At 40.8% G+C, this 14708-nt stretch overlaps 1 protein-coding gene across 5 annotated transcripts in view; it reads right to left on the bottom strand.

The window, feature by feature from the left end:
* KHDRBS3 (KH RNA binding domain containing, signal transduction associated 3) overlaps window positions 1–14708 on the bottom strand; it is a 137420-nt gene that overhangs the window by 83701 nt on the left and 39011 nt on the right. For all 5 annotated transcript variants that reach the window (XM_078391663.1, XM_020815146.3, XM_072999368.2 and 2 more), the window contains exon 2: window positions 5768–5886. In XM_078391663.1, coding sequence (XP_078247789.1) covers window positions 5768–5815 — 48 coding nt within the window. In that variant the 5' untranslated portion in view covers window positions 5816–5886. The remainder of the gene's footprint in view (window positions 1–5767; window positions 5887–14708) is intronic.

The raw sequence follows: 14708 nt of genomic DNA, 5'->3' as shown, positions 1-14708 counted from the left end.
TGCACACATGTGGAACCTATCGTAAGCCACACCCGGTACAAAAATAAGTTTTCCAGCTTTAATGCTGAAAGTACAGTGGTACCTCGCAAGACGATTACCCCTCAAAATGACGAATCCGCATGATGATGATGTTTTGCAACTGCCATTTTGCTTCGCGAAACAATGATTTCTATGGAGGAATTTCGCTGGACAACAATTTGGTCCGTGCTTCGCAGACCGTTTATTCGCAAGACAACGATTTAAAACAGCTGATCGGTGGCTTGATCTTCAACAAAACGGGTGTTTTCGGGCCCGTTTTTCTCCAGACAGCGATTTAAAACAGCTGATTGGCACTTGCAAAATGGCTGCCCTATGGGCGATCTTCGCAAAACAACGAGGTATTTTCCCCATTGGAACACATTAAACTGGTTTCAATGCATTCCAATCGGGAAATGGTTTTCACATGACAATGGTTTCGCTAAACAGTGATTTTCACAAAATGGATTATCATCATCATACGGGGCACCACTGTAAACAGAAAATCACTTTAAGAGAAATTTCCCCCTTCATAAATCTTTTTCTTTACAAATTTATCTTACTTTGCTGGGGAACTATACTTTGCAGAAGCTCCAAGAGTTTGAGCCTCATTGTTTTCTACCAGCGGAACAACATTCAATAGCAATAGTACAGGAAGCTTGTGAGGCTCCATAGCCCACAAATATGTGTGGGGCCTAGGTGGGGGCCATTTTCTGTCCATTCCTGATCTACATAAGTGACTAACAACCAATGGGACTAAATGGATTTATTTCGGAATTGTAGTTCTCTGTTGGTGCCCCCTTTGCTTGTCCTAGCTCCCGCCAACCTAGCGGTTCGAAAGCATGCAAAATGCAAGTAGATAAATAGGTACCACCACGGTGGGAAGGTCACAGCGTCCCATGTCTAGTCAGGGTTAAACCGCTGAGCAACTGGGCTGTCGATCAAAAGGTCGGCAGTTCGAATCCATGCAACTGGGTGAGCCCATTGCTTGTCCCAGCTCCTGCCAAGCTAGCAGTTCGAAAGCATGCAAATGCGAGTAGATTAATAGGGACCAACTCGGTGGGAAGGTAACAGCGTTCCGTGTCTAAGTCGCACTGGCCATGTGACCACAGAAGATTGTCTTCGGACAAACGCTGGCTCTATGGCTTGGAAACGGGGATGAGCACCACCCCCTAGAGTCAGACACGACTGGACAAATTGTCAAGGGGAACTTTACCTTTACCTTGGTGGTTATGAATCAAATTACAATCCTACCTCCAATCTAGGCTGCACTTCACAGTCCCAATATTCACAGTTTATCTCCAGTTTCTGATATTAAATCACAATACAGATTCCACAACACACACACACACACCCCATTTTACTCGCCTCCATGGCAAGAACAGTCTGCCTGTTTCCAATTCCTCAGGGTGAGCAGCTGCTGATCACTAAACATAATATAATTTATGCAGGAGTCACACTAGGGGTAAGACCTTTACCAACATTTTATTGGGACTCCCATTTTAATATTTAAGTTGTTTTTGCAGTCTTTTTGGCAAATCAGTTCTAGAACCAAACTATCCTTTGGTGAATGATAATTTCAAAAGGTACGTAACACCTGCCTATGTTAAGGACACAAGATACAAATAGGGGCAGAACCCACTCAGAAAATTCACGGATGTAGCAAGTATTCTTCAGCTGACTTCAGCTGCTTCTGACTCACAGGAGACTTCTTGTAATCACACTGGGTACCAAGAAATCCCTAACATGTTACGAATAAAATACCGTGGGACCTCGACTTACAAATGTCTCCACTTGTGAATGTTTTGAGTTACGAACGGCTCCATTCAAAAAATGTTGCTTTGACTTGCGAACGGAGCCTCGACTTACAAATGAAAAAAAACCTTTCCTGCCCTTTTTTTGACCCAAGTTCACCTTAGATCAAAAGAAGAATTTTTTTTAAAAAAATTCCCCCCCTAGTGGTAGAGTACGGATTAACCGGCTTTGCATTAGTTTCTATGGGATCTAATGCCTCTGCGTACGAACATACAAATGCAAAACAGCAGATACGGATTAAATGGTTTTCAATGCATTCCTATGGGAAATTTTGCCTTGATTTATGAACTTTTTTGGCATACAACAGCCGTTCCAATACGGATTAAGTTCGTAAGTCAAGGTACCACTGTATTTTGTGACATGCTATGTGAAAATGCAGGACGTTTGGTGTTGGGCTACAACACAAAGGACCTGGGTTCAAATCCTTCCTAGATTATCTTGAGCCAATCGGTCACTTTTTAAGCCTGGTCTATCACAAGATCTAACAGTAGGACTGCTGTGAGGAAAATTAGGTTTTTGTTACCTCAGAAACTAGCTTCTGGCAAAGGCCCCCAGAAACAAATACGACCAACCCCCAAACGGCAAGCAATCTTAAATTGGAATTGTGCACTAGGATCTCTGCATAGGAGCAGGTGGGACTCTTAAATGGCCAAGAAATAAAAATATATTTTAAAAAAAACACCCTGCCACCAGCCCCAGTGTCAATTTCCAGGTATTAAAGTTTTCCCATCCTTGTTATAGGACTCCAAAAGTCTTCACCAGCATAAAAGCATTCCACAGGGATTCCCAGAACCCTTAGAGGAAAGAGAAAAGGAAACCACCATCGGAGTGGTACAGCATATGTACATTCTTGTGTTTTATTGTTTTATTCTCTATTGGAAGCCGCCTAGAGTGGTCTGGTAGTCCAGATAGGCGGGGTATGTATGTATGTATGTATGTATGTATGTATGTATGTATGTATGTATGTATGTATGTATGTATGTATGTATGTATGTATGTATGTATGTATGTATGTATGTATGTATGTATGTATGTATGTAGAAAGAAAGAAAGAAAGAAAGAAAGAAAGAAAGAAAGAAAGAAAGAAAGAAAGAAAGAAAGAAAGAAAGAAAGTGGTCAACATGATCCCTGTCAGAGGAAAAGCTGACAAGCATCTAAACTGATTTTCAATAGTACCAGCAGTGGCTCTCTGTCTACATTGTGGCGGGCAATCTGCAGAAGTCTGGGGTTGCATCCACTCATATACCCAAAGATTTTTTTTTTCATTTAAAATTGTGAATTTTACCCTCTAGAGGACACATACAGCAACTCAGTTCTTTTTGGCTGCTCTACATAATATTTGGTTGGAAGAAAAGCACCTCCCTAGCCTGAAATGTTTGGGGCTAAACCATCATAAACTGCTCTCCCGTGTCCCTTTAGAGGAAACAAGGTGATTTAAGCCATTTTTTAAAAAAAAAAAATAATAACAATATGGGGCTCCTAGGAGGAGATCAAAAGGTCCTGGAGCACTGCATACAGACTTCAGGAAGCATTACACCCACCTGTGGACTAGACAGAGCTGCTAGACGAGTTTTGTCCAATACACTGGTTTTTACATCACTTGTAATAAATAGCTTTTACATTAACAGCAAACATTACCAGAATTAGCAATGTACAACAGTCTTCATGAAAGTATCCAGACAAGACAGAGAACGGATATTTGTGCATTTCTGGACTGGCTGCAGGACTCCCAAGTAGCTTTTGCACAAGCCTACAACTTCTAAAGTTTGCTCCAGCACTTTGAGGTTTAGAAAGGACGAAAAATCTTTGCATCAGAAGATGTAAGCACCAGAGTAGTAGACTGAAAATTATTGGATCCCCTCAGTAACACAGGGTCACCAAGCCCTATGCACTGAGCTCACAAGACTGCAAATAGTCTTTTCAACGAAACAGAGCAGCCGTTCTATATCCAGAGACAGAGTCGAATCACTTACTAGAACTGTCTTGTTTTTGGGTACAGTGGTGCCTCGTATAGCGATAGCTCCGTTTTACAGCAAAATCGCTTAGCGACGCATTTTTGCGATCGCTTTGCGATGGTCCCTATGGGTTATTTTCGCTTTGCGATGATCGCAGGGAAGCGATCATTGCAAAGCCCCCATTTTCGGCCAGCTGATCGGCGGTTTCAAAATGGCCGCCCTCTGTTTTTAGGCACGGATTCCTCGCTTAAGAGGCACCGAAAATGGCGGCGTTATGGAGGATCTTCACTCAACGGTGAGTTTTAAGCCCATAGGAATGCATTAATCGTGTTTTAATGTGTTTCTATGGGCTTTTTTATTTTGCTTAGCTATGTTTTCGTTTAGCGATTTTTTTGGAATTAATTAACATCGCTAAGCGAGGCACCACTGTAGTTACAATGGATCTTCCTTATATTCAATTTATCAAGTATGACTGTGTGAATATAAGTCTGCTTTGCAAGATTTCACAAGAGAGATCAAAGTAGTGCTAGAGCTGATCTTTCCACATTTCCCCTTATTTTCTACTGTTGATTTTTTTTTTTAAATGCCTATTTATACTAGGTAGATTCATGGGATGACACGAACACTGTGCAAGGAATGTTGCTTCTGAAGGTGGGTACAGAGGAAGGAGGGAAGCTTGTGGGAGTCTACCTACACATGGAAGACCCATCACATTCCCCAAACTGATGGTGCTGCACAGAGTCTCAATTCTCTTATCTCTTTGGTTTCCCCAATTGCAATTTTCCCTCATCTGGAAATATACAAATGACTAAAAATACCTTCATGAACCCAATGGTGGAGGGACACATTTCAGTCAACTTCCAAACCAACTTGGGATGGGTTGGCTACAATTGGTACAGCAAATATTTTAATACAAATTAGTTGATGGTTCACACATCCCTAATCAGAAGTATTTTCTTAGTGAATACAGTCATCGTTTTTGTATTGTATTGTCAGATTGTATTTGTCTTCCGTGTGGAAGGGATTGTCACTCTTGAATTGGCCTTCTCAGCCACACTAGACACTGTTCCAAGACCTCTACCGTGTTTCCCCAAATATAAGACAGGGTCTTATATTAATTTTTGCTCCAACAAACACATTAGGGCTTATTTTCTGGAGATGTTTTATGGTTTTTTTCATGTACAACAATCTACATTTATTCAAATACAGTCATGTCATCTTCTGGTTGCTGCACAATGGTGGAGGGCGGGCTTTCACTTAACTAGGCCTTATTTTTGGGACAGGGCTTATATTAGGAGCATCCTGAAAAATCATACTAGAGCTTATTTTCAGGGTAGACCTTATTTTCAGGGAAACAGGGTATTCAGAGCATGTTACCATAGGCTCTCGAGAATGAATGATGCCTACACAACAGTCATAGTTTATTTATGCTGGGCTGAATAATATTCACTGTTCAATTTATTAATTTAGCTATAATTATTCATTCACCAGCAAGAAAACATGGCATAAATTCCCACAAAAACTGTCCCATACAAAAGAGTTCACCATCCATAAAAAGTAGGCCCCCAAAGACTTCCTTCTGCACTTCCAAGGAATGAGATAATGGGAGGGGGGAAGCCCAACATATTGAGCAATACCTATTTACTTCTAAAAATGTTTAATGTTATGGAACCTGTCCTTAAGTTTCCTGTGAGCATGCGGTAATTCTTAGAAACTTCTAACTCATGTTAGATAACTAAACATACGATATAGTACGTTCAGTCCAGGTTGACAGTTTTTACATAAGCAAAATAAGATTTCTTTTCTTGATGTCCATAAAATAACTGTAAAATTTCCTCCAGAGTGATGAGAAATTTGAAAACATAGTATAGTTCATAGTAGCATCCACAATGGAGAGACAAAACTGGCAATGAGTCAGAAATAGCTAGAAAGCATACTTAATATGCATTCTTTATATTAAGAATCAATGACACCAAACTTACCTTGGGAAACTGTTTTACTGGAATTAATACTTTTTGTCCCAGTTTCATATTTTTGTTAATCACTACATCAATGTACTTTTCTTCTTCTTTGCTTTCCCCTTTTTGGAATTTATCGATCTCTGTAATGAAAAGTACAAAATGTGTTCTGGTGTTAATGTTCCTAAATCATTTTGAGTATATATTCTTGTTTATTGATGCTCATCTGCGCAACTGTAAAAACATACATGCATCCAGGTCCAACCACATGTTCATCCAGCCTAGCATCCTGAATGTGTGACATTCAGGAGGTCTCTAGAACCTGAAGGAGAGATCTTTTCCAGCCCTCTACTAGCTGACCCTTTCAGCTGATCATGAGGAATGAACCAAGAGTTTACAATATGCCAACCGTTCAGCGGTGACACTTCTATTACTTACATTGCTTTGCCAAAGGAAAAGAATAGGAGGTGCCTTATAAAATAGTAAGAATGGTATGATGACACTATATGACAGAAACAGAGGAACAAGAATTCATCTGGTGAGTTTTTTATCATTGGCTCAGTTCATACTAACTCCTAAGTCAAGAAGCAGATGGAGGTTTCTTATGGTAGTAGCAAAAATAAATAAAGTGGGCTTGATCCAGGCTAAGGTAGTTGCACTGAAGTGAACAAGAGAATTTAGTCATGATTTGTGCCAATTCCATCCTGTTGCAATCCAAAATACTTAATCAGCAGACCAGGTATTAGTGTATGCACCTCAGATAGCCCACAACAGCCAACTCTTACCATTATTTTATTTCCACAGTGTTTCACTTTCACATGTACATTTTCAATATTCCAGACCTAACAATAAGCAGCGGGGCAAATGTCTCTTTCTATAGAACTAGCTTGGTATTTGTATTAAAATGGTGGAGCAACACTGCTGTCAACCACTCATATCCTCAAGCCAGAAAAAGCTGCAGGAGGCAACAAACGCTCCTTGACCAGGATACCCTACCAAAAATGCCAAATGCAAGGGGGTTAACCTGTGGCCCTGCAGATGCTATTTGATAACAACTCCTGGTGTGTCTCATTGTTGGCTATGCTCCCTAATAATGATGGGTGTTGTACTCTTAAGATCTGGCAGGCCATATTTTCTCTTTCCTTGTGCTAACTAAAGGCTGGTTACAGCTGATAACGCTTAAGATGCATGTTAGAATAGAACATCTAGTCCAGCACTGTCCATCCATTTCCAATGGGAAGGCCATAAGCAGCCTATGATACTCCCCCTGCTTCCCCAGTTGCTGGGATTTGAAGGCTGCTTGATTTAAGTTCTGGGCACTATATAAAATCATGGTGAGTAGTCACTGACATTACCCTTAATGTAGTATTTTCACACAGTTTTCACCACAGGGGAACTCATGGAAGTGGTATCAAAACTATAACTAGAAATAGCTATTTATCTTTTTTTAAAAAAAAAACTGCATTAAGAACTAGTTTCACACCTCTACCTTGCATGTTACATCGAAAGCAGGAAATTAGCATTTTGACCATTTCAACTTCTTCAACATATTTTTTACATAATCTCAAAAATGTACACTTTCCTCAAGAATTATCAGATGACTTTTGAAATGTTTATTTTATTTCCATGTATTAAAACTTTCTGAAGGATAAAGCCTTTTTACTTGCCCAGGCATTCTAAACATTTAACGTTCAGTGATTTGTTTTGTTCCAGAATTTTTTCACTAGCTCTTGATTTTGTTATATTACTATATTGTATTATATTATATTATGGTGAGTTGAACAATACTCTTTCTCTAGTGCATCAGAATCTAGAGGAACGAAGGGCAGATTCAAAGGGCTTCTGATACATAAAAGCAAACTAAGATGAATAGCTATGGTTATATTCTGCACCTATGTCAAACAGACTTTAAGCATTACCTATCTCTTGAAACAATCAAAACTTGACTCAGTCAACCTTTTCAGAAATATGTGAATCTTGCCCACATACTACTATCTTTGGAGTGAAAGAAATGAAGAACAGCTTCAAGGAGAATAGGATACAAATAAATAGCTTTAGACAAGTGTAGATTAGATATTACTTATATCATGTGCCTGTTCTAAGAACGATTATTTCCGTACTTTTTCAAGAAACACAGGAAGCTTACCAAAATTTAAAAATAAAACAGATATGGAATTCAATAGCAACAAAACTTGTCAAACAACTCTTTAACAGTTACTGAACTAAGTAAGGAGCTAAGTAAGGTATGTCCGACAATTGCAAGGTCAGCTTCAGTGGTGGGATTCAGACGGTTCGCACCGGTTCCACAGTACTGGTACCTAATGGACTATCAGTTCTGTAGAACCGTTTGATGGCCTGAATTCCCCCACTGTACCACAAGTACCTTCTTTTTTTAAAAAAAAAAAACCCTTCCAAGGGGACAGAATGGGCAGAGGGAGAGGCAAAGGAAGAAAGCGATCGGCGGGCAGCTGGACTGCCTATGTGCCTCGCCTGCACTCCCCTATTACGGCAGCGTGGGCGCTGGATGGCACAAGGCTTAATGGGGGGGGCGGGGAGATTGCTGCTCTGGCCCTGCCGCCTTCCCTCTCCTCCGGCCTACCGGCCAGCCCGAGTCAACCTCCGTCTCTGCTCCTCCTTCGCTCCTGCCCTCCCTCCCTCCGTGCCTCTGCTGGCTGTCTTTCCCCTCCTTCCAGTTCCCTCGCCTCACCTGCTGGCCAGCCTCCATAACTTCCAGCCGGCGCAGCGCTGCTGCCCTGCCCAGGCACACACACCCTCTGCCTCTCCTAGCTTTTTATTTAAAACAACACACTGTATTGCGCAAAGGCGGCATTGAGTTTCCGAAAGCTATTTTCCCCTCTGTAATTCCGTCAAAAGGGACGTGGTGGCGCTGTGGGCTAAACCGCAGAAGCCTGTGCTGCAGGGTTAGAAGATCAGCAGTCGTAAGATCGAATCCACGCGATGGAGTGAGCGCCCGTTGCTTGTCCCAGCTCCCGCCAACCTAGCGGTTTGAAAGCATGCAAATGCAAGTAGATAAATAGGGACCACCTCGGTGGGAAGGTAACAGCGTTCCATGTCTAAGTCGCACTGGCCGTGTGACCATGGAAGATTGTGTTCGGACAAAACACCGGCTCTATGGCTTGGAAACAGGGATGAGCACCGCCCCCTAGACTCGAACACGACTGGACAAAAATTGTCAAGGGGAACCTTTACCGAGGCAGTGGGAGGAAGGAAGGAAGGAAGGAAGGAAGGAAGGAAGGAAGGAATAGCAACCACCCCATATGATGGCAAATTCCTCCCAGTCCTGGGTGAGATCCTTAGAACAGGGGCCCGCTTCTAAGATGGTACAGTTAGGAGTGCAAGAATTATCAATGGGAAACCCTCACTTGAGATGACATTGCTAACTGGCTCGGATGGGGAGGGAGCGCCTGGCCAATGAAGAAGGACGAAGGCCAATGAATAAAGAAAAAGAAATCATAAAAATGTGTGAAATGCGAAAACTAGAATGTTCCCCTCAGCTGAGGTGAAGGGGGAAATCCGGATTGTTACAGCTGATCATGCAAGCTGAAAATAAATGGGAAAGGTACTGTCGGCTGAAAACAACATTGTAGTTTGAAGCTACTACGTAGGAAGTCAGAACAGCGCTGATAATGTCTATTCTCCACTGGGGAGCAAACTAAAACATATAGTCCTGCCTGGAAAAAGTTAAGTGAGGTGATCGCCCCCACCAAACCAAGTCATCAACGATGATTTTATTCATTCATTTAATCACTTAACTCATTCATGGTTAGTTTTGTATCTGTTGCCAGCTATATAATCCTTTGCCAGCTGCCCTAAATCAAAAGTATTGGTCCTTCTCTATGAAGATTACCCATATTAAACTGGATACAGGTGTGTACCTTAATGGATTCCCCTTCTTTCTTGGTGTGGGTGTTACAATCCCACGGCCTTTCTCTTGAATGTTCTTTGTCCTGACACTTTGTCCTGCTGGATGTGGTCAACCAAGAGATGGCAAGAATAAACGTTGGCATCCTGGGCGTCAGTGAACTAAAATGGACAGGAATGGGCGAATTCAGCTCAGATGATTATCATATCTACTATTGTGGGCAAGAATCCCATAGAAGGAATGGAGTAGCCCTCATAGTCAACAAAAGAGTGGGAAAAGCTCTAATGGGATATAATCTCAAAAATGATAGAATGATGTCAATACGAATCCAAGGCAGACCTTTCAACATCACAATAATCCAAGTTTATGCACCAACCACCAATGCTAAGGAGACTGAAATTGAGCAATTTTATGAAGATTTACAACACCTTCTAGAACTGACACCAAAGAAAGATGTTCTTCTCATTCTAGGGCATTGGAATGCTAAAATAGGGAGTCAAGAGATCAAAGGAACAACAGGGAATTTTCGCCTTGGAGTTCAAAAGGAAGCAGGGCAAAGGCTAATAGAGTTTTGTCAAGAGAACAAGCTGGTCATCACAAACACTCTTTTCCAACAACACAGGAGGCGACTCTATACATGGAAATCACCAGATTGGCAATATTGAAATCAGATTGATTATATTCTCTGCAGCCAAAGATGGAGAAGCTCTATACAGTCAGCAAAAACAAGACCTGGAGCTGATTGTGGCTCTGATCATCAGCTTCTCATAGCAGAATTCAAGCTTAAACTGAAGAGAGTAGGGAAAACCACTGGGCTACTCAGGTATAATCTAAACCAAATCTGTTATGAATACACAGTGGAAGTGAAGAACAGATTTAAGGAACTCGATTTCATGGACAGAGTGCCTGAAGAACTTTGGATAGAGGCTCGTAACATTGTACAGGAGGCAGCAACAAAAACCATCCCAAAGAAAAGGAAATGCAAGAAAGCAAAGTGGCTGTCCAACGAGGCCTTAGAAATAGCAGACAAGAGAAGGGAAACAAAATGCAAGGGAGATAGGGAAAGTTACAGAAAATTGAATGCAGACTTCCAAAGAATAGCAAGGAGAGACAAGAGGGCCTTCTTAAAGGAACAATGCAAAGAAATAGAGGAAAATCACAGAAAAGGAAAAACCAGAGATCTGTTCAGGAAAATTGGAGATATTAGAGGAACATTTTGCGCAAAGATGGACATGATAAAAGACAAAAATGGGAGGGATCTAACAGAAGCAGAAGACATCAAGAAGAGGTGGCAAGAATACACAGAGCAATTATATCAGAAAGATATGGATATCCCGGACAACCCAGACAATGTAGTTGCTGACCTTGAGCCAGACATCCTGGAGAGTAAAATCAAGTGGGCTGTAGAAAACATGGCTAAGAACAAGGCCAATGGCGGTGATGGCATTCCAGTGAACCTCTTTAAAACCTTAAAAGATCATGCTGTTAAGGTGCTACATTCAATATGCCAGCAAGTTTGGAAAATGCAACTGTGGCCAGAGGACTGGAAAAGATCAGTCTACATCCCAATCCCAAAGGAGGGCGGTGCCAAAGAATGCTCCAACTACCGTACAATTGCACTCATTTCACACGCTAGCAAGGTTATGCTCAAAATCCTCCAAGGCAGGCTTTAGCAGTATGTGGACTGAGAACTCCCAGAAGTACAAGCTGGATTCCGAAGGGGCAGAGGAACTAGAGACCAAATTGCTAACATGCGCTGGATTATGGAGAAAGCCAGAGAGTTCCAGAAAAATATCTACTTCTGCTTCATTGACTATGCAAAAGCCTTTGACTGTGTGGACCACAGCAAACTATGGCAAGTCCTTAAAGAAATGGGAGTGCCTGACCACCTTGTCTATCTCCTGAGAAACCTACACGTAGGACAGGAAGCAACAGTTAGAACTGGATATGGAACAACTGATTGGTTCAAAATTGGGAAAGGAGTACGACAAGGCTGTATATTGTCCCCCTACTTATTTAACTTATATGCAGAATACATCATGTGAAAGGCTGGACTGGAGGAATCCCAAACCGGAATTAAGATTGGCAGAAGAAATATCAACAACGTCCAATATGCAGATGATACAAAGAACCTTGTAATGAGGGTGAAAGAGGAGAGTGCAAAAAACAGACTGGAACTCAACATCAAAAAAACTAAGATAATGGGCCTGGCGTGCTCTGGTCCATGGGGTCACGAAGAGTCAGACACAACTAAACGACGTCAAATTCTCATCTGCATTAGGATAACATGTGTGAAGTGCTAAATGTAATTCTAGCTAGAGACTGTGGAAGAGAGAAGAGGAGGAGAGAGGAAAGAAGGCCAGGATGAATATTTACTAATGCCATTGCAGGATTTGATTATGTATGCAATCACTTTTATTTCAATCTACTATGTACTTGTAATCATTATCTCTCTTATAGTACGTGTGACTTCATTCCTGCTTGTTCAATCTCGTTTATCTCAATTCCTTCTCCTAACACTCTCAGCTCAAACCCCTAACCCTCCTCTTCTTACTGCTAAAACCCTAACTCTTTCCACATCTCCAGCTGTCCCTCTCTCTCTAACTCCCTGTGTAACTGTCTCTCTGGCTCCGCCCCTCCTGCTCTATCCTTGGCTCCTCCCCCTTGAGCTTCTGTGATGGACAGGCAGGAATGACGTCACCTTTTGGCATTCCACTACAGAACCTGTTGTTAATTTATTTGGATCCCACCACTGGTCAGCTTCCCCAGAAAGCAGTTGACGTATTTATCATGGGTGTACATATGCACCTCTAGCTAGTAGCAAAACTTGTACTGCCTGGTTCCATGCTGAATCCAAGAATATGCCCCAGCTATGAATATGAGGGCCAAACTCTGGGTTACAGGTACCCTGACATTATAATTTGAATTTGTGTGTGTGTGTGTGTGTGCACATGCGCTCGCTTGCACTAGAGATCTGACTCAGGCAGACCTTGTCAACCAAGTGATCATACTTTCAAATGAAGCCTGAAATTCCATCCTAACTACCAATCAAGAAACAAAGCAAGCCAATTTGCAAATTATGGGAAGTGTGTAAAAGTTCCTGTTGTAACAATCATATACTTACAGTATTTTTATTTATTTATTTATTTATTTATTTATTTATTTATTTATTTATTTATTTATACCCCGCCTATCTAGTCATTTCGACCACTCTTTGTGGTCGATTAATCTCTTAATGAACTCAACACCACATTCTAATTACCACTAAGGCAACTGTAGAATGATTTCACTACATCGGGTGGTCTAGAAGCATTGTAAATAAAAATAAATAATAGTTGCTATTGATGGTGAAATCATATTGTGGAGATAAAGAGCTGTTTGAGACCAAGAAAATTGATCTGCAGTACGTGACACTGGAATTATAACTTTAATAACTTATTCCTGAATATTCTTAATATTTTCCCTTTTTTCTTGTGTTTTCTGTTATCTCATATTGGTTTTAGATCCGGATCAATGAACTCTCATTTTGATTGTATTTTTGAATGTGGAGTTCTGAGTTTTATTTGTCAACTGCCCATATACTGTGTTTCACTAAAGGGACAGCATAAAAACCAAAGAAAACAATAAAAAATAGTTATCAGCTTAGAACTGCAGGGGTGGAAGGGAAGTCTGGCCCCTGTCAAGTACAAAAATCTAAAATGCTAATAACAAATATTCTTACATTTCCATTATGGTATTAAAACTAATAGAACATGCTCATATAGCCACTTTAATGAACCATTTCACTGATATGATACCTGCAGAACAGGAATCATTTAATTTGGCTCAAATCTATCTTCTTCATCATAATCAAAATCACCCGCAAAGGAAAATCCCAATATTGAAGTGATGACATGGTAAACTTAATGAGCTAATTGTTTAAGGCCTATGAACTCAATTGGCCACCAGAATCACCAAGTCCAAGATTTAAAAGTCAACCTTAACTTCCAGTCACATCCTGCAACTATAACAATCAACCAAGTGCTCAGCAGTTCCATTTTCTCACTTTCACTATCCAAGTTCACTATTAGAGAACGACTACTTGGATCTTGGCCAAGGTTCCGTCTTCTGGAGTACCAGATATTACACATTTAAAGTGCAGGCAGTGTGAAGTTCTTCCTTGTCTCTAGCACTCATCCTAAGATAAAGAGGTTGGTTCTAGAGTGCAAGAAACTGCCTGAAGACTGCTGGATGGCTCAGTGGTTCAGGTATGGTTAGGAGTTCAATTCCCCACTGCGCTTCCTTTAGAGGGGCTGGACTTGATGATCCACAGGGTCCCCTTCCAGTTCTGTAGCTCTAAGATGAGGATTATTCTCTTCGCAATGTCATACTCAGTCAAAGAGACACAGAAACCCATTAGTACTCCACACTTTGCTATTTGGTATTCAAACCAGAAAGATTAATCTCTTCTTTTTTTCAAATTCTACAAAACCCTTTAGTTATTTTCCAAGGGAAAAAATTGCCATTCAATAAGAACTAGACTTGAACACAGTATTCAAGTACCTTGTTAATGACACTGATACAATGAAATTCATGACCACAGAAAGTAAATTTAGCTATCAATTGTTCTGCTTTCTCCCAGCTCTTTATTAAATTCAAAAATGCCTCCTTTAGGTTTTGATACATTGTTTAGAACACAAAAACATCCCATTTGAAAAGATGTGCCTTAAAATAAGCATATTCTGTGCCAATGAAAACAAGTTACAATAGCACATTTCATATGCACATATTTGTGTTTAAAGTGCTACACATAACATTAATTCAATAACACCTATAAATACTCTGCCAGGCAAATACGTATTCATGTCCCCACAGTGCAGACTGATAAAGCACTCAGTTTAACAGAGCGGGGCTTGTCCAAGCTGTGAAGTACACAACTGCCAACCACACACATAATGTGCACTTTTTCCCAAAGTAGACTAGGCAGAGATGCTCACAAACATTTCACTGATTATTTCTCCTGAAATTAAGCCATAATCACAAATCTATACACATAATACACACAAATTGAGGAATCTGTTCCTCAATTTATTACCAATACAA

This window comes from Pogona vitticeps, chromosome 4, assembly GCF_051106095.1.
Source record: "Pogona vitticeps strain Pit_001003342236 chromosome 4, PviZW2.1, whole genome shotgun sequence".
Lineage (NCBI taxonomy): Eukaryota > Metazoa > Chordata > Lepidosauria > Squamata > Agamidae > Pogona > Pogona vitticeps.
The sequence above is the reverse complement of the archived record's forward strand: the minus strand, read 5'-3'. Positions and strand labels throughout refer to the sequence as shown.